At 38.5% G+C, this 23,853-nt stretch overlaps 1 protein-coding gene and 1 pseudogene across 3 annotated transcripts in view; both read right to left on the bottom strand.

Annotated features, from left to right (window-relative positions):
- Window positions 1-23,853, bottom strand: part of PSEN1 (presenilin 1) — a 70,441-nt gene that overhangs the window by 24,743 nt on the left and 21,845 nt on the right. For all 3 annotated transcript variants that reach the window (XM_008583886.1, XM_008583902.1, XM_008583895.1), the window contains exons 4-8: window positions 22,343-22,587; window positions 19,939-20,080; window positions 7,539-7,606; window positions 5,517-5,737; window positions 1,253-1,351 (exon numbers count right to left, since the gene is read on the bottom strand). In XM_008583886.1, coding sequence (XP_008582108.1) covers window positions 1,253-1,351; window positions 5,517-5,737; window positions 7,539-7,606; window positions 19,939-20,080; window positions 22,343-22,587 — 775 coding nt within the window. The remainder of the gene's footprint in view (window positions 1-1,252; window positions 1,352-5,516; window positions 5,738-7,538; window positions 7,607-19,938; window positions 20,081-22,342; window positions 22,588-23,853) is intronic.
- Window positions 15,343-15,807, bottom strand: LOC103599719 (annotated as a pseudogene).

Raw genomic sequence — 23,853 nt, 5'->3', positions numbered from 1 at the left:
GAAAAAAAAAAAAAAAAAAAAAAAAAGTTCAAACTAAATGCTCTTTTTTTTTTTTTCCTTGTCTTTTTTTTTTGTGACTGGTAAGGGGATCACAACCCTTGGTGTGGTGTCACCCACACCACGCTCAGCCAGTGAGCGCACCGGCCAGTCCTATATAGGATCTGAACCCGCAGCGGGAACGTCGCTGCGCTCCCAGCGCCGCACTCTCCCGAGTGCGCCACGGGCCGGCCCTAAATGCTGTCTCTTCCATGAAGCCTTCCCTGATTCCCCAGCCAGATTTTCCCTTTTTTGAACTCTCTTTGTACTTTGATTGTGCCTCTTATGAGTCTGATAACATTCTGTCTTGAATGTTTGTTTATATACTTGTCTTATCTCTAAATTGTAAGCAAATGAGCTCTGAGGGAAGGCAAAGTATTTTTTTTTTTTTTGTCTTTTTCCGTGTCCGGCAACAGATCGCAACCCTCGGCGTTGCTCCCGCGCCTCGCTCAGCCAGTGAGCGGGAACCGGTCTGTATGTGGGATCCGAACCCTTGGGCGGGAGCGCCACCGCGCTTCCCAAGCGGCGCACTATCCAGTGCGCCACCGGCAACCCTCAGTGTTGCCCCCGCACCGGGCCGGGGACCGGCAACGGGATTGCAACCCTCAGCGTCGCCCCCATGCCTCGCTCAGCCAGTGAGCGGGAACCGGTCTGTATGTGGGATCCGAACCCTCGAGCAGGAGCGCCACCGCGCTTCCCAAGCGGCGCACTATCCAGTGCGCCACCGGGCCGGCCCTTAAGGCAAAGTATTTTAATCATCTTTTTGTCCTTTACAGTGCATTGTTCAAGCAGATTAGGTTGACACCCAATCAATATTTACTGAATGACTGTAGAAAGAGTATGACTCTGAAACAAAAAAAGGCAAACATTCTGAAGGAACAGTATAATTTTTTCAATAAGCTAGGGTAAGATTCACCTGTAATATACATAAAACAAGTGTTCAATCACTCCTGACTAATAAGCTTTTAGGTGGGAATACTGGCTCCTCAATCTCTAAATATTTCCTCTTTTTCCACTCATATTGAAAACTTTCTTGAACCAACCATCAGGTGGAAGACAATAGTTTGCAAGGAAACAAAGAGACCTATATGAGTTCTATTAATGCTGTACATTTAAGATGAGAAAAAGTATCATGATAATGACCATAATTATATGTGTTTTAGTTCCTATAAATTCTAAGTTGATTACTAATTGAACATGATTCTCAAATACTTACAGGAATAAATGAGAGCCGGAAAGAGAGTTTCATTTCTCTCTTGAGCTGTTTCAACCAGCATACGAAGAGGACCTTTTGGACACAAAACAGCCACTAAATCTAAAAGGAAAAAAATAGAAAAGACATCTTATAAAATGTATGGGCTAAACCTGTAAATGGGTGCATTAGGGAGGAATTAGCCAAGGGAAAAGGTTTAATGTTTTTTTTGTTTTGTTTTGTTTTTTTACACAAAAAGATGCTGAATGAATATGAAATAGATGGCAGGTAAACTGGTGGGGGAAAAAATAACCTAAACAAAACCATTTCATTTTGGGGTTGACTGTTATTTGCTTAGTCTACAGTGCTTCATCACTCGGTCTTCTCAGTTTGAAGGAAAAAAGCAGAGCTAATGCCAGGACAGAGCAGTTGTCAATTTACAACATGCAGAAATGGGGACAGGCACTTCCAAACAAATCATAATTATGAACTACAAATAGAAGCTTTATCCTGAGAGGAATTTAATGGAGGAGATTTGATTGAACTTTCCAAAATGTGAAAAGCAAAATAGAAGAGATTCGTCCCTTCTCCTTTTGAAAAACAGTATATGTACTACTGAAGGATATTTTAAATAAGACGGCAGTAAATTTAAACAAAGCTAATTAATAATTCTTTGCATGATAAAGTTTAGTATTTTTTTAGTCTCCACATAAAAGTGCTTCACAAATAGGTCTCAGAACACATATGATGCTGAAAAGTGACTTATTTTACAAAAACAGAAAGAGGAAGCAATAAGCCTAAATGTGTCCTGATACCACCGTCTCTTTCCGCCAACTGCAATTTTTCAGATATTTTACATGTCACAAAAATTCAGAATATAGAAATATAGAAAATAATTTCAAACATTAAAAAATATAAAACAGGTATACTTGTAAATCACTTTGTAAAGGAAGACTTGATAAGCTTGTGTTGGCATTACTGTCATTTAGATGCATTTAAGTAAAAAAAAATCTCATGCCTCCAAGTGATCCTATCTCTTTACATAATAATAATGATAAAAATAATACAAGATAATAAAACACACACACACAAAGATATCTCTACTCTCACCAATTCCACTTCGATTTGTTTCAACAAGAAAAAGGAAATTTGCCTTGCTCTGAAATAATGAGATTTTCAGCTTGTTTGAGGCTTCCTAATCCTGCAACTATTTTGGTTTTATGACATGCTTCTGCTTATAGAATCGGTAAATGACAAACTCACTTATTTTTTTTTTCCATTTTGTCTTTTTTCATGACCGGCAATGGATCGCAACGCTCAGTGTTGTGCCCGTACCGGACCGGGACCGGCAACGGGATCGCAACCCTCGGTGTTGCACCCGCACCTTGCTCAGCGAGTGAGCGGCCGGTCTGTACGTGGGATCCGAACCCTCAGCGGGAGCACCGTCGCACTCTCAAGCGGCGCACTGTAGCAGTGCGCCACCGGGCCGGCCCCAAACTCACTTATTTTTAAAGCAATTAAAGTATATTAAAATAATTTTGTTTTACAAATTTCAGAACAAACTTTGTGACAAAATATCTGAGACCTTTTAAGAACAAAGTTGAGAAATCACTACTCTATATATTGGATACAAAAATCTCTCATTTTAAAGGAACTGAAAGCTCTAAGAGATAATCATTTGTATAATGATAGGATTTGGAATTCCTTTATAGTCATTTCAAGGATTTCCTGCTCCACAGAGTCCGGTATTTGAGAATTACTATATTTTGTGGGTGGTCTCCTATTTTCTTGAGTTTTTGTATTTCCAGTATCTCCACATTGATGTCCCATCATCTGGTAGAATGGTCACTTCTTCTATTACTCTAGAGTGGGCTTTGAGGATAGAGACTTCCTCTTCTTTTTCCAGTGTCTGCTGGTGACTCTTCTTGTGTCAATGCAATCAAGTGTCTGGTGGGTCACCTTTGTGGCAGCCATGGCTGTGGTGGTGGCTGTGGTGGGCTACTCACATGGAAGTGGTACTTTCAGTGTCCTCCTTGCCTGCTTCCAGGTGGTGGGGATTGCCCTTGGTTCCTGCCTAGGACCCCAGTCACACTCCTTGCCCGCTTCCAGGCAGGGGGTGCTACCCTTGGCTCCTGCCTTGGACCCTGGGCATGCTCCTTGCCTGCTTCTGGGCAGCGGGGACTGCCCTCAGCTCCTGCCTAGGACTCTGGGCATGCTCCTTGACTGCTTTCACTGTACTATTTAATCTTCACAGTAACTGAGACTTAGGGGATGAATAACTTGCTGCAGTTACATAGCCAATAAGTGATGAGTAGAAGAGTTTAGATTTGAACTCAGGTATTCTGTGTCCAGAACTGACATTCTTTTTTTTTTTTTTTTGAACAATTATAACATTTTTATTGTAGTAAAAGATATGTAACACATAATAAACTATTTTAACCATTTTTAAGTATATAGTTCAATCACATTAAGTACATTCTTATTGTTGTGAAGCCATCACCACCATCCATTTCCAGAACTTTTTCATGTTCCCAGACTGTACCCAGTAAACGATAACTCAATAACCATCCCACTCCCCACCCCCAGAACTGGCATTATTAATCAAAGCTAAGCAATAATAGATGAGTACTTAAATCAAGTATTACATAACATAAAGTCATTATAAAAGTAAGGCATAGGAAGTGTTTGATTTCTTGTTCTTTTTTTTTCTTTTTGGGCTGGCCCGTGGCTCACTCGGTAGAGTACGGTGCTGATAACACCAAGGCCCCGGGTTCAGATCCCATATAGGGATGGCCGGTCTGCTCACTGGCTGAGCGTGGTGCTGACAACACCAAGTCAAGGGTTAAGATCCCCTTACCAGTCATCTTTTTAAAAAAAAAAAAAAAGAAAGTGTTTGATTTCTTGTTCTTTTTTTTCTTTTTAAAAGAGGTAAGGGGATCTTAACTCTTGACTTGGTGTTGTCAGCACTACGCTCTCCCAAGTGAGCTAACCGGCCATCCCTATATAGGATCCGAATCCATGGCCTTGGTGTTATCAGCACCACACTCTCCCAAGTGAGCCATGGGCTGGTCCTGAAAGTGTTTGATTTCTATAGTTCTATCACTGACTACTCAAATATGAGAATAGAATCAATTCAATTCTATTTCCACAGACTTTTTCTTTGTTGATCAAATGGAGATGACAGTTTCCTACTACAGGCCACCAGATACTTTATACCTCTTTTTTTTCAGAAGAAACCTGCTTTAAATTTTTTTCTTTATTCCTTGAACAGTGAAAAAAAAAAAGCATGGCCCTATAATACAGAAACCACATACTGACCTCTGGAAATGGATCTCTTTTTGGCTCTTGTGCAGGGCAACAGCCACAGGGCAATATGTAGCTATACAGCTGCCTTGGTTATTCATGGCTGGGGTACAGTCTTACTGTTCAGGACCCATGTCACACTAGTTGTTAGAGAAATTTGAATCTCACACTGCCCAAATAAGTTAAATTTTAAAAGAAAAATTTTGCCCGGGCCGGCCCGGTGGCGCACTCCTACAGTGCGCCGTTGGGAAGCGCGGCGGCGCTCCCTCCGAGGGTTCGGATCCCACATACAGACCGGCTGCTCACTGGCTGAGCGAGGTGCGGGGGCAACACCGAGGGTTGCAATCCCGTTGCCGGTCCCGGTCCGGTATGGGCGCGACACTGAGGGTTGCGATCCGTTGCCGGTCATGAAAAAAGACAAAAAGGAAAAAATAAATAAAAAATAAATAAATAAATAAAATAAAAATAAAAGAATAATTTTGCCCAAGTTGCCTTATCAAAAGTAACCTAATTTTGATTTTAAAAATGAATTGAGCAGTTAATGTGTATCTAGTACTCTGCTAGCACTTTTCAACGTATATTCAATTCACTGAACTCTTACAACCCCGAAAAGCATTGTTCTCAATTTTCAAATGAGGAAACTGAATCTCAGAGAGTCTGAGTCACTTTTCTAAGGTCATAAAAATTGTCAATGGTAGAGTTAAAACCTGAACCTAAGTCTTCTGACCAGAAAGTCCATAGCTCCTTCCACTAACACATTACTGAGTTAGACTGGGGGCAGTAATAAAATATTTTTTAATAATTTAACCTCAAAATATTTTAAAATCTTTTTATGAAAAAGATACTATAGCCAATTAATTGTTTATGAAAGTGCTACAGGATGTAACTATTACCATTTTCCCTAAGTCAGGATAATTAGAAGAGGAAGGAAAACACACCAGTGAGACATTCCTGTGATGAACAAAATGTCAGTCTTGGGTTTTACCATATACTGAAATCACAGCCAAGATGAGCCATGCAGTCCATTCAGGAAGATACTTGATAAACACCAGGGCCATGAGGGCACTGATCATAATGAGATATGCCTGCTGGAGTCGAAGTGGACCTTTCCAGTGAATAGAAATCATTCCCACCACACCAAAATTCCAGATCAGGAGTGCAACAGTAATGTAGTCCACGGCAACATTATAGGTTTTAAACACTTCCCTGAAATTAAACAGATTTTTAAAAATTTATGTATGATAATTCTCATCAAAACATTGTTTAGAATATTGGTTCCCGAACATTAGAAATTTGTTCCTACCTTCATATTTTTACCATATCCTGTATCAACTGTGCTATTATTATTTAACACTTTTCTTTAAATTAACTCGATTTTTTCCTCAAGTTGAGCTTATCTTAAGAGGAAGCTCTATATCATTCATATATATAAATGAGAAACCAGTATCACAGGCCATAACTAAAACATGCACCAATAAATTTTATAGCTAGGACATAAATTTTCATACAATGAAATTCAGTGCAGCCATTAAAAAATACTATACATAGGGCCGGCCCGTGGCTCACTTGGGAGAGTGCGGTGCTGATAACACCAAGGCCCCGGGTTCGGATCCCATATAGGGATGGCCGGTTCGCTCACTTGCTGAGCGTGGTGCTGACAACACCAAGTTAAGGGTTAAGATCCCCTTACCGGTCATATTTATAAAAAAAAATATATATATATATATACATATTTTATACACACACAAACATGGAATAAGCATAACACATTGTTGCTTGAAAAAAGAGAGGGCAAGAGATAGACATATTAACCCCTGAAAGGATGACCGGTGGTGGGAATTTGGTCATTTTTCACTCCTTTTCTTTATAATCTTATATAATGTCTATTTAAAAAAAAAAGTTTAGCATTTTTATAATGAAGAAAAATATATTAAAATATTTTTTAATTTTAATCGTGGGAGAAAAAAAATTCACCATGTAAAGAGAAAGAGATTGTAACTACAGAAGATGTCCTAGGTAACTGAGGAGAAAGCAAGCACTTGTTTATTTAGGCACAAACTTTGGGTTATGGGGACTATCCAGGAAGATGGCTCTGCCTCTACTTTGAAATTCCAAAGTAAAATAAATGTTGATATTTCTGGACAATGTAGCTATTTGTATCAAGCATTTCAAATATCCTAAGACTTAAAAAAAAAACACTATTATTAATCTTTTTTTTTAAAGATGACCAGTAAGGGGATCTTAACCCTTGACTTGGTGTTGTCAGCACTACGCTCTCCCACGTGAGCTAACCGGCCATCCCTATATAGGGATCCGAACCCGTGGCCTTGGTGTTATTAGCACCGCACTCTCCCAAGTGAGCCACGGGATGGCCCAGAAGTATTTTTTAATGGAAATAAATTTATCAATCTTTTACATGTTTGGGTTTTGAATCATACTTAAAAGGTCCTTCCTTATTGCTACTGTGTTTTGGTTAGTTCTGAAACCAACTAAACAATCATTTTATCTCCAAATACTGATAACTTCTTTCCCAAATTATATAGCTCTCATTTCTTTCTCTTGTTAATTGTGTTCAGTAGTCCTTCCAGAGCAATGTTAGACTAGAGGGTGATAAAGGAAACACTCATCTTGTTTCTGACCTTAACAGGCAAGCTTCTGGAGTTTCCATATGATGATAATATTGATCTTTAGAATGAGATTCATACACTTTACCACACTAGAGAAGTAATGATCTATTTATTTTATTAAGGAATCTGATCAAAATAATCTTGAAAAGGCTTAGAATTAACTGTAGTCTTGAGTTCTTTCAGTTCTACTTATTATAAGCAAGGAACAACAAAAGAATATCCCTGCTGAGAATACCGACTTATAATTTATATACCAAGTATGACCTACATATACAAACAATTATAACAGGAGTAATTCATCAACAAGGTACATGGCTTTAAGTGACAGTTATGGAGCACAAATATAATTTCTGAAAGAGACCAACAATTTCACCACTTACCCCAAGTAAATGAATGAAAAAAAGAATAGCAACAATAAAGATGATATAATAAGCCAGCCATGGATGACCTAGAAAAGAAAGCATTTCAGTATAATTAACAGATCTCACAACTCTTAAAAAGTACAAATTTCTTATTTGAAAATTCTGTCTCTAAGTGTTATGCTTTTCAAATAGCAGAACAAATGGCTTTCGGATCAGTGCTTACTTATATAGAACCATTTGGTGCTCAATTATTCATAATAAAATAGAAACTTCAGCAAAACATATACAGACCTTTAGAAATAGGTGAAATTTTTAAAGAGAATGTATTCTAAAACAACAAATTACCAACAGAATCAACAGATAACATTTAAACTTTAAATTAGCAATATTTTCAATGGAGGAATTTAAGTATTTCTGAAATAAATAATAAAAATAATTTAAAGTTAGATATTCAGTTAAATGATCTGTGTATACAACAACTATACAGGGAAAATAAGCCTTGTAAGTTATATAACCATTTGACACAAGAATATTCAGAATCTGAAGTTTCAGTAAGTACTACAATGCTTTCTGTGTTTATTTTACATGGCTCATTAATAAGTATTAATATTACAAATTCTAAGTCAGTCCATCATATCATGCAGAATTCATACATCACTATAAAGTGTTAGTCGCTATTATTCATGTACAACTTATTAATATGAGGGATAGACCAGATTTTGATTTTTACAATTATACAAGATAAACATTTTAAATGGAAATTTTTTTTTTCCTTTTTGTCTTTTTTTCGTGTCCAGCAACGGATCGCAACCCTCAGTGTCGTGTCCGTACTGGACCGGGACCGGCAACGGGATCGCAACCCTCGGTGTTGCTCCCACACCTCGCTCAGCCAGTGAGCAGGAACCAGTCTGTATGTGGGATCCGAACCCTCGGCGGGAGCGCCACTGTGCTCCCAAGCGGCGCACTGTAGCAGTGCGCCACCGGGCCAGCCCTTAAATGAAAATTTTATGCAATGAATATATTTAGGAAAATATTATACAACCCAAGAAGTCTGGGGCTTTGAAAGACATAATGGAGAAGTATGATAAATGGTCAAGTAACTTCTAACCAAAAGTGGAATTATTTTTAGGTGGATATACCCATTATTTGCTTTACTCTTTCAATGGATTTTATGGTTTAATGACAGAAGGAACTACATAACCAATAACTTTTCCAAACATCTCTCTTAACCAGAACAAACCAAGTCAAATCTTGAAGTAGAGGAAAGAAAACCTTCAAATCAAGAATATTATTTTGTCTTCATTTTTAAAAAATTTCCCATACCCACTCCCTAGATCTAGTTGTTTCAGTCAGACTCTGAGCTACCAAAATATAGTTGTGACAAGAATCTATATTAATTTTCTCCCTGGCTCTGTTTTGACCACCCAAGGTCTTTAAGATCAGTGATTTTTAATTCCTTCGAAAAAAAGAATATCTAAAAATTCTCACTACATCTTTCTTTAAAACAACTTTATGTAATGATACGATCAGGAAAAGGCCAATAGAATGACTTTAACTTGGAAGTTGGTGTTCCTTAGATATATGAATATTCTAAATTAAGTTGAATATCTAAATACAACAAAACTATTTCTAGTGTTCTTCCACAAAAATCTTCCTCTATTTTATTATGAAAAATTTCAAACACACAGCAAAATTTAAAGAATTTTACAGTGAACACCCATAAACCACCTAGATTCTACTATTTGCATTTTGCAGTACTTGCTTTATAAAATTTCTTTTTTTTTTTTTCCTTTTTGTCTTTTTTCGTGACCGGCAACGGATCGCAACCCTCAGTGTTGCGCCCGGACCGGACCGGGGCCGGCAACGGGATCGCAACCCTCGGTGTTGCTCCTGCACCTCGCTCAGCCAGTGAGCGGCCGGTCTGTATATAAAATTTCTATCCATCTCCATCCATCAGTCTTATTTTTAATACATATCAAAGTAAACTGAAGACACCTGTACATTTCCCTCCAAATACTTCAACTTTAGCAAAATTTTCTAAAGGGAGCCCTCGCTCTATTTCATCTATCTGTAAAAGACCCCCACATAATTCATAAGCAGAAAGGCATCTCCTCACCTCCATCCAAATTCCATCATCTTAAGCTCAGACTTTAGAAATAATCCAAATTACAAGACTAAAAGGATACAAAATATTACGAGACAGAAAAGCTTTAAAGAAAGGGAGATGTACATTGGTATTCCAGCTCTAAGTTAAGTCCCAGAGTAAATATTAAATAATAGAAATTCTCATCTTCCTTGAGAGATGTTTTATACCTTTTTTTTGGCAAGGGTCTGTAGGGATACCTTTTGTTTATTTCTAAAAGGAGCATTTTTCTAAATGTAAAAGCTATAAGTATAAAATTTAAAACACTAAAAGAAGAAAACTATTTCCAATGGCCAATAACAACCAAAGCTGATATTAACATTTTACTTTCAGGGCCGGCCCGGTGGCGCACTGGATAGTGCGCCGCTTGGGAAGCGCGGCGGCGCTCCCGTCCGAGGGTTCGGATCCCACATACAGACCGGCTCCCGCTCACTGGCTGAGCGAGGCGCGGGAGCAACGCCGAGGCTTGCGATCCCGTTGCCGGTCCCCGGTCCGGTACGGGGGCAACACTGAGGGTTGCAATTCATTGCCGGACACGGAAAAAGACAAAAGACAAAAAAAAAAAAAAAACCATTTTACTTTCAGACAAGTTTTCTGTCTGCATGCATAGGCATATGTAAAGACCTTTTAATGAAATGAGAATTAAGTAGTATGCAGTTTATATCCTTCTTTTAAAAACTTAATCTTTTATTAGGGCCGGCCTGTGGCTCACTTGGGAGAGTGTGGTGCTGATAACACCAAGGCCATGGGTTCGGATCCCTAAATAGGGATGGCCGGTTAGCTCACTTGGGAAACTGTGGTGCTGACAACACCAAGTCAAGTCAAGGGTTAAGATCCCCTCACTTGTCATCTTTTAAAGAAAAAAAGCAAAACTTAATCTTTTATTACAGACATATTCTCATGCCAAATTTTTTTAAATATGATTTTTAAGTGACTAAATAATAATATTCTACTTATATGGATGAACCCACAATTTAACCTTTCCCTTATGCATGAAATCTGCAGTATTTTCCTTTTCTTTCTCTCAATTATAATTCATGCTAAGATGAACATCCTAGTACACAAATATTTTTCTGCATTTCTAATTATTTCTTTTTTTTTTTTTTTTTCTTTTTTTCGTGACCGGCAACGGATCGCAACCCTCAGTGTCGCGCCTGTACCAGACCGGGACCGGCAACGGGATCGCAACCCTCGGTGTTGCACCCGCACCTCGCTCAGCCAGTGAGCGGCCGGTCTGTATGTGGGATCCGAACCCTCAGCGGGAGCGCCGCCGCGCTCCCAGGTGGCGCACTGTAGCAGTGCGCCACTGGGCCGGCCCCTCTAATTATTTCTTTGGGATAAATCATAAATGCAAAATCAATGAATCAAACTTTTTCTAATTACTTATTATTAACACACAATAGCTTAGTTACATGACAAAAAAGGCTAGGTCAATCTTTACCAAATCGATATGCCAAATGCATTAACATGTTATTTTAATATGCGTTTCTTTTTTTACTAGTGAGGAAATAACACAGATTTACCTATTTATTGGTCATCTATATTTCTTCTGTAATTTCTCTGTTCTTTTTTGACTTTTAAGGGTATTTGTAAGTGTTCTTTATATTGTAAAAATATTAGTTATTTGCCTGTAGTAATGGGTATAAACAGTTTTCCTATTTAGGTTGGTAATTTATGTTATGATTTTCTGAATTATTATCTGAATTCAAAGACTTATCTGATGACTAAATAGCACCCCTCTTTTTCTAGAATATCAGGTGGTAAAACAGACCTTTCTCATCTTGCAAAAATCCCTAGTTCAGCTTTACTGTGTTAAAGGCTCTGAAAGAAAAGAGCCCTGTTTCATTACACAATAGTGAATATTTCCTCTAAACCAGGAAATTTTCAGGCCAGAAATCATGTGACTTTATTAATTTACATTTCCATCAATAACAAACCATGTGTAGTAATTAACTGCCTTTTCTGTTTCTACCTTTTAAAGGTTTGGTCTTTTAGCTTCTTGCGCTTCTCATAGACATTGCACAACCAACCACTGACATGAGAAATCCTCAGGGTTTATTTCCAAACAGGTCCTGGCAAGTTTCTGAATTTGACTCAAAAGCTCCTTTTACTTTATACTGGAAGTCAAAATAAACAACTTGTTTCTATAGAATTGGCTGAGCTTGCTAAACTTGAACATTAAAAAACAAAACAACACGAACAAGTAAGTGTGGAAATCTGGCTGAATACAAACCTTTTAGATTGCCTAAAAGATGACTAAGAGATACACAAAACTGACCAAAAATATATTAAGCTAGGCTCTAGGTAAGATGGAATAAGCACATTTGGCCCCGTCTCTCCCACTGAGAATACAAATCCTGAACTCCAAACAGGATAAACAAAGAAATTCACACACATTCACACAATTAAACTGTTGAAAACTAACAAAATCTTGAGAGTGACCAGGAAAAAATGACGCATTACTTATAGGGAACAAAGATTCAATTGACTGTGATTTTCATCAGAAGCCATGGAGGGTAGATGGAAGAACACCATCTTAAAAATGCTGAAAGAAAAGAACCATCAAGACAGAATTCTAAGACCAGTAATAACATTTTTCAGTAACAAAGTTGAAATTAAAACATTCTAAGATAAAGGAAAACTGAAAGAAATTGAGGCTAGCAGATTTGCTGTATAAGAATCACTAAAGGAAATTGTTGAGACAGAGGGCAAATAATACTATAAGGAAACTTAGAGCATTAAGAATGAAGAGCAACAAAAATAGTAAATATCTGGGTAAATATGATGGATTATTCTTTTCTTATTGTATTCTTTAAAATATGCTTGATGGTTGAAAGCAATAACATTGATGGGCTTTTCAATGTATATGGATTTAATATATAAGACAACTGTAACATAAAGGGATGTATACAGTGATAAGGTTTTTACATTTCACTTGCATTAGTAACATATTGATTCTATGTAGACTGTGAGAAGTTAGGCTAAAACTGATAGGCTGGATGGTCCTATAACTAAAGTAATTGGATTTATAGTCTAAAATCTTCCAAAAATGAAAATTCTAGGCATAAATGTTTTCGCTGGCAAGTTTTACTGAACATTTAAAGAAGAAACAAAAGAAAGAAATAATAAAATAGGAAAGAAAAAAATAAAAAAATTTACACAATTTCTTCTAGAAAACAGAATAGGAGGGAACACTTCTAAACCCATTCTATGAAACCAGCATTACCATGATATCAAAACCAGTCAAAGACAGTACAAGAAAATTGCAGTTTTCTTGAACACAGATGCAAAATCCTCAACAAAATATTAGCAAATTAATCCAGCAATATATCAAACAACAACAACAACAAAAACCAAAAAACCAAAAACCAACCCCCCTCCCATGACAATCAAGTGAGATTTATCCTGGGAATGCAAGGCTAATTCAATCTTCAAAAATCAATCGATTTAATCTACTATATTAACAGTCTAAAGAAAACCACATAATCATGTCAACTGATTTAGAAAAAGCATTTGACAAAATCTGACACCCATTTATGGTAAGAACTCTCAGCTAGGAATAGAAAGGAATATCCTCAACCTGATAAAAGGTATCTACAAAAACCTACAGCTAACATTATACTTAATGGTGAAAGACTGAATGCTTCCCCTCATGAAAAGTAACAATATAGTATGTTCACTCTCACCACTCTTATATTCAGCACAGTACTGGAAGTTCAAGTCAGTGCAATAAGGTCCTCTTTCCCTAGCCCTTTATGCATTTTCCATTTTTACCATTAACTCTAAGTAACAAAAGACACAGGCAACCAGAACACTAAGGAGATAGATATAACTAAACATTTAATCACTTTTAACAATAAATCTGTATTATTTCATCCCATGTACACCTTCCATTCCATCCACTGATTCTTGTCAGAGTCAAAATTACTTGGGGCATGCTGATTCATCGCGTGCAAGGACCTTTACTAGGTCCTGTCCACTGAAAGTTATAGAGAAAATATTTATAGTGCACACAGCCCCATCAGAGAAAAATAACAAACATAAAAAAGAACATGAAAAGAAAAAACATGTGTAACACATAAATAAAAATAACCAATCTTATTTGTACCCTAATTGTTCCAGAGATACAAGGTCAACAGAGTTGACATAGGAACTTAGTGCAGGGGTAATAAGACAGCACCAGGGCTGAAGGAGTATAGGGCAAATGTAGAAAGGTAGATTGTATTAGACTGTTTCTGTTGCTTATAACAAAATACCTGACACTGGGTAATTTACAAAGAAAAAATTTATTTCTTACTGTTTTGGAGGCTGGGAAGTCCAAAGTCCAAGGAGTACATCTGGTGAGGGCCTTGTTCTTGGTGATAACTCTACAGTGACACAGGGTATCACATGGCGAAACGAGAGAAGCTGAGAGAGAGAGACTAACCTCAACCCACTCTCCTTTTAAAGCCATCAGAACCACACCCATTATTCCATGAATGGATCAATCCATTCACAAGGACATAGTCCTCACAACCTAATCACCTCTTTAAGACCCCACCTTTCAATTATCATAATAGGATTTCCCACCTCTTAACAGTTACGGTATGGAACTCAGGGGCACAATTTGATCCACAGCAAGAACATTCTAGATAAGCAACATGATGGGTAAAGAGGGGAGTGCAGAAAGGACACAGTAACTATATTTGTGTGAGCAAAGCAGAGCAGTCTATTCAGATAAATGTAGTTAAGAAAAGGGCACCTGGAAAAATGCCCTTAAGTCCATGATTAGAGATTTTATTTGATAAACTTGACACCACCAAAGTAACTAAAAGGAACCTCCATTTCTGGCAATATGGAGGATCAGATCCTGAAAAAACCTACCATTAAAAAACACTGATAATACTAAATACAATTGTCCCTCAGTATCCACGGGGGGACTGGTTTCAGGACCCCCTCAGATACCAAAATCTGTGGATACTTAAGTCCCGCAGCCATACCTACAGAACCCATATATGAAAAGTTGGCCCTCTGTATGTGCAGGTTCTGCATCCGATGAACACCGTATTTGTGATCTACGATTGGATGACAAAATTATGCATAGAAGAGGACCTGTGTAACTCAAACCCATGTCGTTTGAGGTCAATTGTATTTTAAACATACTTCTTTCCCCAGTCACATCTGAGAACTTTATTGGACATAGCTTTGGCACCAGGGCCTGCAGGCCCAGCACAGCACCCTCCAGGCCAGGCAGCTGAAAGCTGGAGGGAGGATGGTTCCGTCTTGAGAAGTCTCAGCAAACAGGAACTCCCACAATGCAACATTCTACCTAAAGGCTACTATATAGTTGGGAGATGGAAGGCTACTCCACAGATGTATGAACAGGTTGAACCTTTTATAAATAAACATCTAGTGAAGAGAAAAATGATAACTCATCCTATACTCAGAACTCTCTAGGGCAGATGGGTGGGGGTGGTCAGAGGCCTGCATCCTCACTGGTTAGGGGCCCAGATGACCACAGCATGCGGCCGTCAGGGGCAAGGCCGGGGGCAACAGACAATGGGCACCAGGACACTGTGCATTTTAAGACCAACTACCAAGGGGGCAGCTGCCCCATGCGTGTGTGTCAGGCTGTTCATTCTGGAATGGGAAGGGGGCAGTCTTTACATCATATACTGTGGTTAGTGGGCTTGGAGGGGGCTACTCTGTGGACAGGATGAGGGCGTCAATGAGAGTGTAGAGGCTGAGCACCATGGCTGAAGATGAGGGTCAGGATCATGCCCACAAACAGCTGGGGCTGCTGGGAAGTGCCCTGCACACCAGCACACCCAGCAGTGCTGATAGCAAAGCCGGCTGCCAGGCCACTCAGGCCCACACTCAGGCCAGCGCCCAATTGGAGCAAACTCTTGTAAAGGCTGGTGCTGTCATTCAGAGAGTTCGCTATGAGGACTGCCATCGCCAGGCCGGACATGGCGATAATGCTAGCCATGACCACAGGCATGATGGACTTCATGATCAGCTCTGGCAGCATGGCGGACATGGCCACAATACCAGTGCCTCTTTGACTGTGCCATAGGTGGCACCCAAGGTGCTGAAGACCATGGCAGCCGAGGTGCCCATGATGAAGAACAAACCATATTTGCAGTTGGTCCTTCTCTTGGACATGTCTGCAGGTGGGCAGGGGGAGAGCTCAGTGGGCCAAGAAGTGGGCAAGGAAGGGCCGGGAACGGTGGGCAGACACAAATGCAAACAAATAGGCAGCAGTGAGGGCAATTTAAATATACTTTTAAATAAACAGACATCACAAGAAGGAGGAAAATTCTTAGAATCCACAACCCCCCCCCAAAAAAAGGGAAAGCAGGAATCAGGTGGGTTTGGTGGTGACAAACTCAACAGTTACCTAAAGAGTGTTTGCCAGTTCCCAATAATTGAGAATTTTAGGTTTTAGTGTCCAAACAAAAGACAGGCCTCATAGAATTTCCAAAGATAAATCTTGGCAAATATAAACTCAAAATGATCCCAAAACACACAAAGTAACAAGTCACCATGAGTAAAAGTCAACAGACTTATATTACCCCAAAGACTTCATGTATTGAAATGATAGGATATAGAACATAAACTTTAAAAGAGAGAAATTTAAAGTGAGTTGATAGTGCCAAAATCAACTGTGATGAAAAGGAGTCTAAAATATACTGTTAAGTTAGAAAAGAAAGGGGGTGGAAGAGAGTGGAGTATTACATGTTATAAAACACTAGGGTTAATATGTCTCAATTTCTGTTTTTGAAAAAACATATTATACACACACACACACACACTTACATAATAATATATAAGTAAAAAAATGGAAAGAGGTTAATAGGCAGGCTATTAACAGTGATTACATCTAGGGAATGAGACTGGTGGAGTTAACTCTGATATGTACAGTTATATCTAGTTTGGATTTTTTTTTTAAATTGTGGCTGGCTGGTAACAGGATGAAAAAAAAATTTTTTTTAACAGTGAGCATGTTTTACTTTTATCAGTTTAAAAAAATAAGCCATGTGAGTCTTTTTGCTTTTGTGGTGTGTTATGAAAGGGAAAGGGTAAAGTTTAGAATGTCAGCTAAGAAACCAAGCTAGGGAAATCGTGTAGAAAGGAGAGACCTCAGAACTGCTAAGCAAGAAGAACTAGCAAGAATAACTGAATAATAAAGGAGATAGCAGATGGAAATGATTGCAAAATTAAAAGCTAGAATGCCCCAGTGAAGCAATCCTACTGATGATACTGGATGGCATAAAAGATAATTAGTTCGATTTATGTAATGCAGATATCTAAGTAGACCTTTAGGCTGAAAGTATTAAATTAAAATCTATATTTAAGGATGAAAACTTAAACCATGTGATTAAATATAATTTTCCAAGAAGTAATGGTAGAGAAAAAAAGTCCAACATCTAATACTTATGACTGGTGCGCTGTAGGAAAAACTGCAAAGAGGACCAAGGTAGGAAGAAAACCAAAAGTCAGAAAGAATGGCAAGTAGAAGAGGGTAATCAATAAGCCAAATGGTAATAAGGTCCAGAGGAATTAAGTTCATAAAAGTCAGCAGATATGACCAAGAGAAATACTGGTAACCCCAGGATGAGCAGTTTCCATGGAGGTGTGAAAAGAGAACCCTCATTTCAGGAAGCTGAGTATTGGATTTGAAAGGAATCTTACAAAAGGCTACATGTGTCAATTCAGGCCCAACTCTAAACTCAAAGCTCCATAATTACCCATTAGCTTTTGACCCATACAAGCTATGTGACCCCTGTCTCAGTTCCCCATCTATAAAACTGAGATAATAGTAGGGCCTACGTCATAGGGCTGGTGTGAAGACTAAATGAATCAAGGCAGATATAGTGCTATGTTGTCCCCTACATGTTACTGGGAAAAGCCATACATGCTTAAAAGCAGACACAAGGAGAGGTAATTTAAAGATGGTGCTTTCTCTTTTTACAAGTGAAAATACAAAAACAGAGAGATCAAATAATTTCCTAAGATTACTAGGAAAAATAACTCAGGTAATTTAATCCTGAGTCCAGAGCTCCACCTATCCAATTACGCAGGTATTTTGAAAAGGAAAGGCAGGAAATCTAGAAGTAAATTCCAGATTACAAGAAAGAAGATATTTTATCTCCCAATAAAATCTAAAAAAGAAACAGAACAAAAGTAGCACATGATCCAGATGAAAGTTAATTAAATCTAAGAAAGCAGAGAAATAGAACTGACAGATAAACACAAGCAGACAAAATATATACGGTTGTAAAAAAGGATAAAGTAAGAAAGAAGGATATTTAAAATAGGGGAAGGGGAATTCTTCCCAGCACGGGTTTACATCATTTACTCTTTTGCTTTCTGAGTGTTGATGATAATCTATCATCTTTAAACATACCTTTCATCTTCAATGGACTCCATATACTAATGTCAGACTACAAATGGTTATCACTTAGGTTAACACTTCCATCCACTCAAATGTTAAACAAGATTAAACTCTTTAATTTTAGAGTTTGTGAGCACTGAAAAGGCATCTGATCTTATTATTAATCAACTAAATGCGAAGTAAGATGTTTTGTTTGCCTATAAAAATTAGCAGTTTGGGCCGGCCCGGTGGCGCACTGCTATAGTGCACCGCTTGGGAAGCGTGGTAGCGCTCCCGCCGAGGGTTCAGATCCCACATACAGACCGGTTCCTGCTCACTGGCTGAGCGAGGCACGGGAGCGACACCGAGGGTTGCGATCCCGTTGCCGGTCCCAGTCCGGTACGGGGGTGACACTGAGGGTTGCAATCCGTTGCCGGACACGGAAAAAGACAAAAAAAAAAAAAAAAAATTAGCACAGTTTTTGGAAAATTCAGTGCTGGTAAAGGCGGGTAAGACAGATACTCTTATTTACTAGTGCTGTCAAGTACAAATTGATATAACCCTTTTTTGTGTGTGTGGCTGGCCAATATTGATATAACCTTTTTGAAAACGAATTTTGCATACCAAGAGAGTTATAATGTGTCCCAGAAATTCCATGTCTAGGATTTTACCCTAAGGAAATAATTCGAAAATGGAAAAAGCTCTATGCATAAAGACATCACTGTCTTTTGTAACAGTGAAAAACTGGAAACAACTTAAATGTCCAACATCGGGGATATTAGGGGAAGTAAATTACAATATACTCATTGAGTCAAATATTATGTAGCCATAGAAATATTTTCTAAGAATTTATAATATGGAAAAATGCTTACGCCAAAGAAAAAGTTAACAAGTAACACATACTGATTATACATTTTGACCATGTTAAAAATATATACAGAAATAAGGGCCGGCCCGTGGCTCACTCAGTAGAGTGCGGTGCTAATAACACCAAGGCCCCGGGTTTGGATCCCACATAGGGATGGCCGGTTCGCTCACTGGCTGAGTGTGGTGCTGACAACACCAAGTCAAGGGTTAAGATCCCCTTACCGGTCATCTTTAAAAAAAAAAGAAAAAAGAAAGAAATGAAAAAACAAAGATACAAAGAAAAAAATTTTGAAACAAAAATAAATACTGAAATAAATACTAAAAGGAAATAGAGTAGACTCCAATATTTGGAAAGTTAACATTTATAATTCCTATCATTTGAGAATGACCTTAAAGGTCTATGACTTGTAATAATTTGTAATTTTTCGAAGGCATGAGTCTGAAACATGCCAGGTGACTGAAACTCAGGAGTGAGTCACTTAACAAGAGAGTGAGCTGGGGGAGGAGAGGCTGGGAATGTTGGGCCTGTGTCTTTCCTGTACAACCTCCTTGCCCCCACTTCTAAGGAAAACACAGGGCTACTGACAGTAAGTAAGGGAACAGATGACTATGGTTTAGAAGGTATGGCCAGTCACCAATGAGTTTAATAAAGCATATGAAGGTGGCTTTATCATTCCGTACTCAAATATGAAAATCTGACTTTTTGGTTATATCTTATTTTATGGGGACAATTACGTCCTATAGTGCTATTTGTAAATGAGGGCATTCACAAAGGTGTTGGGGTATATCCCCCCTTTGGAATGTCATAAGTATACTGTAAATCAAAATATTAAAACCACTTAGATTGTGTTACTATATGAAAAAGTTTGTTTTCCATATATACCTTTTTGTATTTTTAAAATGTTCCACAATGAGAGGGAAGAAAACTAAAAATTAACTTAGCTCTAGAATATAAGAACTTTTTCTTTCCTAGACCAAGTAAGGTGTGTGATAGGAAAACCCAACAACAAAAAGAACACTGTGCAAAGCAAAGCTCTGTGTCTCATGCTCACCTTATAGCACCTGTATTTATACAGAACCACCAGGAGGATAGTCATGACAACAATGACACTGATCATGATGGCAGCATTCAAAATTGAGTGCAGGGCTCTCTGGCCCACAGTCTCAGTGTCTTCTGTGAATGGGGTATAGATTCTACAATAAAACAAAACACAAAAGCCCTAGGTTAAGTGTTAAAGAATATCCCAAACCACATACTGTCTTCAACACCAGAACTTTGTTTTCCTTGATTCAATTAATATCTAATAAGTCACTTTTCCCCATCTCACCAATCAAGCTAAGAATTTTTACCCTAAGAAAAATAGTTGTACTCTAAAATAACTGCTTCAAAATGAAAGGAAATATCTAAGATATAGAGACACAGATTTACCTGTGAGGCAGACACTGGCTCCATCTAGTGTTTGCTTTATAATAAAATAATTACCTCATCAAATATTCTTTCTCCACACTTTTTGGTAATTTGTTAAAGAAGCAGATTCTGCCACATAAACTACCTAGGCGTACAAGTGGCTGTCAGAAAAAAGTAATATGGCTCATAATTATTGTTTTTCATCTGTAGGGTGATTGCAACTGAAGAAGTCTTGATATAATATCACACGCAGTTATCTTCCCCTTGTTTCTCATTCAGATAAGAACTTTTCTTCCAGGTGCCAATGTTCCCAGCCAAAAGACTATTTCTGACTCCCTTATAGTCAGGTATGGCCATGAGACAAAGTAATGGCCAATAAGTTATAAGCAGATGTGTTGTGTATAGAACTTTTAAGAAAGGAGTAAATTCTGCTGAGAGAGATGTCCTAAGTCTTTTCCTCCCCTACTCCTCCCTGCTGTCTGAATGAAGGCTGAGGACCCTGAAGTAACCTATAGGATAGAAGCTGAGGAAGAAGAAAGAAGAAGCCTTAGTCCCAGATAAATGTGAAGCCACTGTACCAATCTAGACTTCTTAGCTCAGCACTACTCTATGGCGGAGAGAGAAAATACATGTATCATTTAAACCAGTTGGTTTGATTTTCTGTAACAGGTTCAGCAAACTTTCTGAACCTAAAGGGCTACATATAAAATATTTTAAGCTTTGTGGGTCATATGGTCTCTGCTGCAACCACTCAACTCTGCCAATGTTGTGTGTAACTAGCCATAAACAGTATTTAAATGAATGGGCATGGTCACGTTCCAGTGAAAGTTTATTCACAAAAACAGGTGGCAGGCAGATCTGGCCTGTGGGCTGTAGCTTGTCAACCCTTGTTCTATAATATGTGACTAAACCTAAACCTAACTATACAGATAATACTCCCTAATCCCTTTAGCTATTGTTGCTAACCCCTGCCTTTCACTCACTGTTTAGGCATTTTCCCAAGAGGCTAAAAGACTGGCTTTCAGAACACCATGCAGTTTTTCAGACACTTCCCAATTTCAAATTCTAAAACTCTTCCTTGGGCCCCATGAAAGTCCTAGAGACAGAACTAGATGATATCTGAGTTGAAGCATTTCTCTTGGAGGCCAAGGGCTGATACCAGGAGCACCAAGGAATCTTTATCACAGCTCCACCAGAGTCTAGAGAGTGCCAGCTTCCACTAGTCACCTTTTCAATTAACAACATTTTTTTCTTTTTTTTTAAATTTTTTTTCCTTTTTGTCTTTTTTCATGACCGGTAACGGGATCGCAACCCTCAGTGTTGCGCCCACACCACGCTCAACCAGTGAGCGGACCGGTCTCTATATGGGATCCGAACCCTCGGCGGGAGCGCCGCCACACTCCCAAGCGCCGCACTCTACGGAGTGCGCCACCGGGCCGGCCCGATCAATTAACAACATTTTTTGCCGACCATTTATGATGTACCTTGCACTGGAGGCAAAGTACACAAATAGGCCTTACAGTAAAGAAGGAAATCAGTCATTAAACAATGTAAATAAATACATACATGTATTTACAAATTGTGACAAGTGAAAAAGAATAGGTTGCTAGGAGAAAGAACACCAGGAAGGACCTAATTCTCTTAAAAGGATCAGGTAAGTTTATCTTTGAGGATTTAACATTTAACCCAAGATGAGAAGAGTGATAGGAATTTAACCCACCAAAGTTAGAAAAGGAAAGAACATACCAGGCAGAGGAACAATGGGCCCAATGGCCCTGAGGTGGGAAAGATTACACTTTATTTCCTCAATTCAAAATAAATTCAGCCCTATCCAGTGACATCATACAGGAAACATAATTATTTCAGTGATCATTTCCTCCATTTAAAGCATAACCCCTTATTCTTTCAAATGCTCTGGCCATCAGACAGGATGAACTCTCTAGCTTTCACACCCCTTTGCTGCAGAGGACTTCAAGTTGATAATGACATGCTAAGGCTATGAAAAAAAGCCACACTGGTTATGAGAATAACAAAACATCCATACATACAGCTGCCCATCCTTCCGGGTATAAAAGCTGACTGACTTGATGGTAGCCACGACCACCACCATGCAGAGAGTCACGGGGACAAAGAGCATGATCACATGTTTGGCGCCATATTTCAGTGTCAGTTCCTCATCATCTTCCTCCTCTTGTTCCACAATCTGCTGTGAGTTACCCTGGGGTTGTCCATTAGATATCGGCTCAGGGTTGCCAAGTCTCCTGCTGTGCTCCTGCCGTTCTCTATTGTCATTCTAAAAGCACAAGAGACAACTTTCAATAAACCAGACTCTCAGCAGAATCAATGTATTCTACATCAAAAACAGAACATGTTAACAATTAGACCTGGGATTAACAATACGTCCATCATTACTTGAGTTCTAAACACTTGAGGCAAGAAAGACCAAACATGCAGGAAGTATGTAGTTTAAAAGTATACATTATTTACCATTGTTCCCTGAAGGCACAGGTCCACCCCTTTACCCGGGTCTTGGCTCACTTCATTCTCTTCCTTTCTCAACCTAATACAATTCTACCCATCCTTTGAGGTGTGGTTTACATACTGATACCTGCATGAAACCTTCTTTATCTGCTGCAGCTGTAAGGAGAGTAATGTCACCTTTTCCAAATTCAGGAAGTGCTTCCTACCTGTGGTTTCATACTAGTTATGCAAGAAACCATCTTACTTTCATTATTAGTAAGACTTTAAAATCCTTGTAGTGATGTTCAAGGGATCTCTTTGTATTATTTCTCGTAATTGCACATAAAGCTGCAATTATCTCAAAAAATTATTTAATTAAAAATCCTCACAGAGAGAAAGAAGGCCTTAAACAATTCTGATGGCCCATCTCCCTACCTTCCCCGCTCCCACCAAGCCCAGTATACAGTAAGAGAATAATAAATACTTGATGAATAACTGAATGAAATTAGAACCTTTCTTAGATTCTACTTTTCTCAGAACCTTAAGTCAGACACTATTTTGTTATTTTTATCCTTATCATGGGTTTATCTTTTCCTGTTCTTCAAGTTTAACTTCTTTTTTGGTATCACTGTTCACCTTAAAACTGGGTCTTTGTAAAGGGTAGAATGAATAACAAGAGCAATAACAACAATACTAAAAATAATAGGTGACAGAAAAAAAAAGGCACTCTTTCTCACACGTAAGCAAACAGAATAGGAGACAAAAGTAGATTGATAGTCACTGTTGCTGGTAAAATAAAATTAGCTGATTAAGCTAGGATTCTCATAAGAAGATCATTTGAGAACAAGTCACTCTTATACCTCATTTTTGATTGCAGAGTATAACAGTATTATATACAGCATTACTGTTATTCATTAAAAATACATTCCACATTTACTAATAGCTTAAAGTGATTACAATGAACTGTGGACTGTGATACATGCTTTACACTTAATTCTCACAGTCTTCCCATCATCACCACTTTACAGGTGAGGAAAAAGTCAGTTACTAAGTGTTACAGAGAGGGTTTGAACCCGGGTTGGCCTGACCCCAGAAATCA

This window comes from Galeopterus variegatus, unplaced genomic scaffold (genome assembly GCF_000696425.1).
Source record: "Galeopterus variegatus unplaced genomic scaffold, G_variegatus-3.0.2 Scaffold101, whole genome shotgun sequence".
Taxonomy (NCBI): Eukaryota; Metazoa; Chordata; class Mammalia; order Dermoptera; family Cynocephalidae; genus Galeopterus; species Galeopterus variegatus.
Note: the sequence above shows the minus strand (reverse complement) of the source record. Positions and strands in the feature narration are given on the sequence as shown.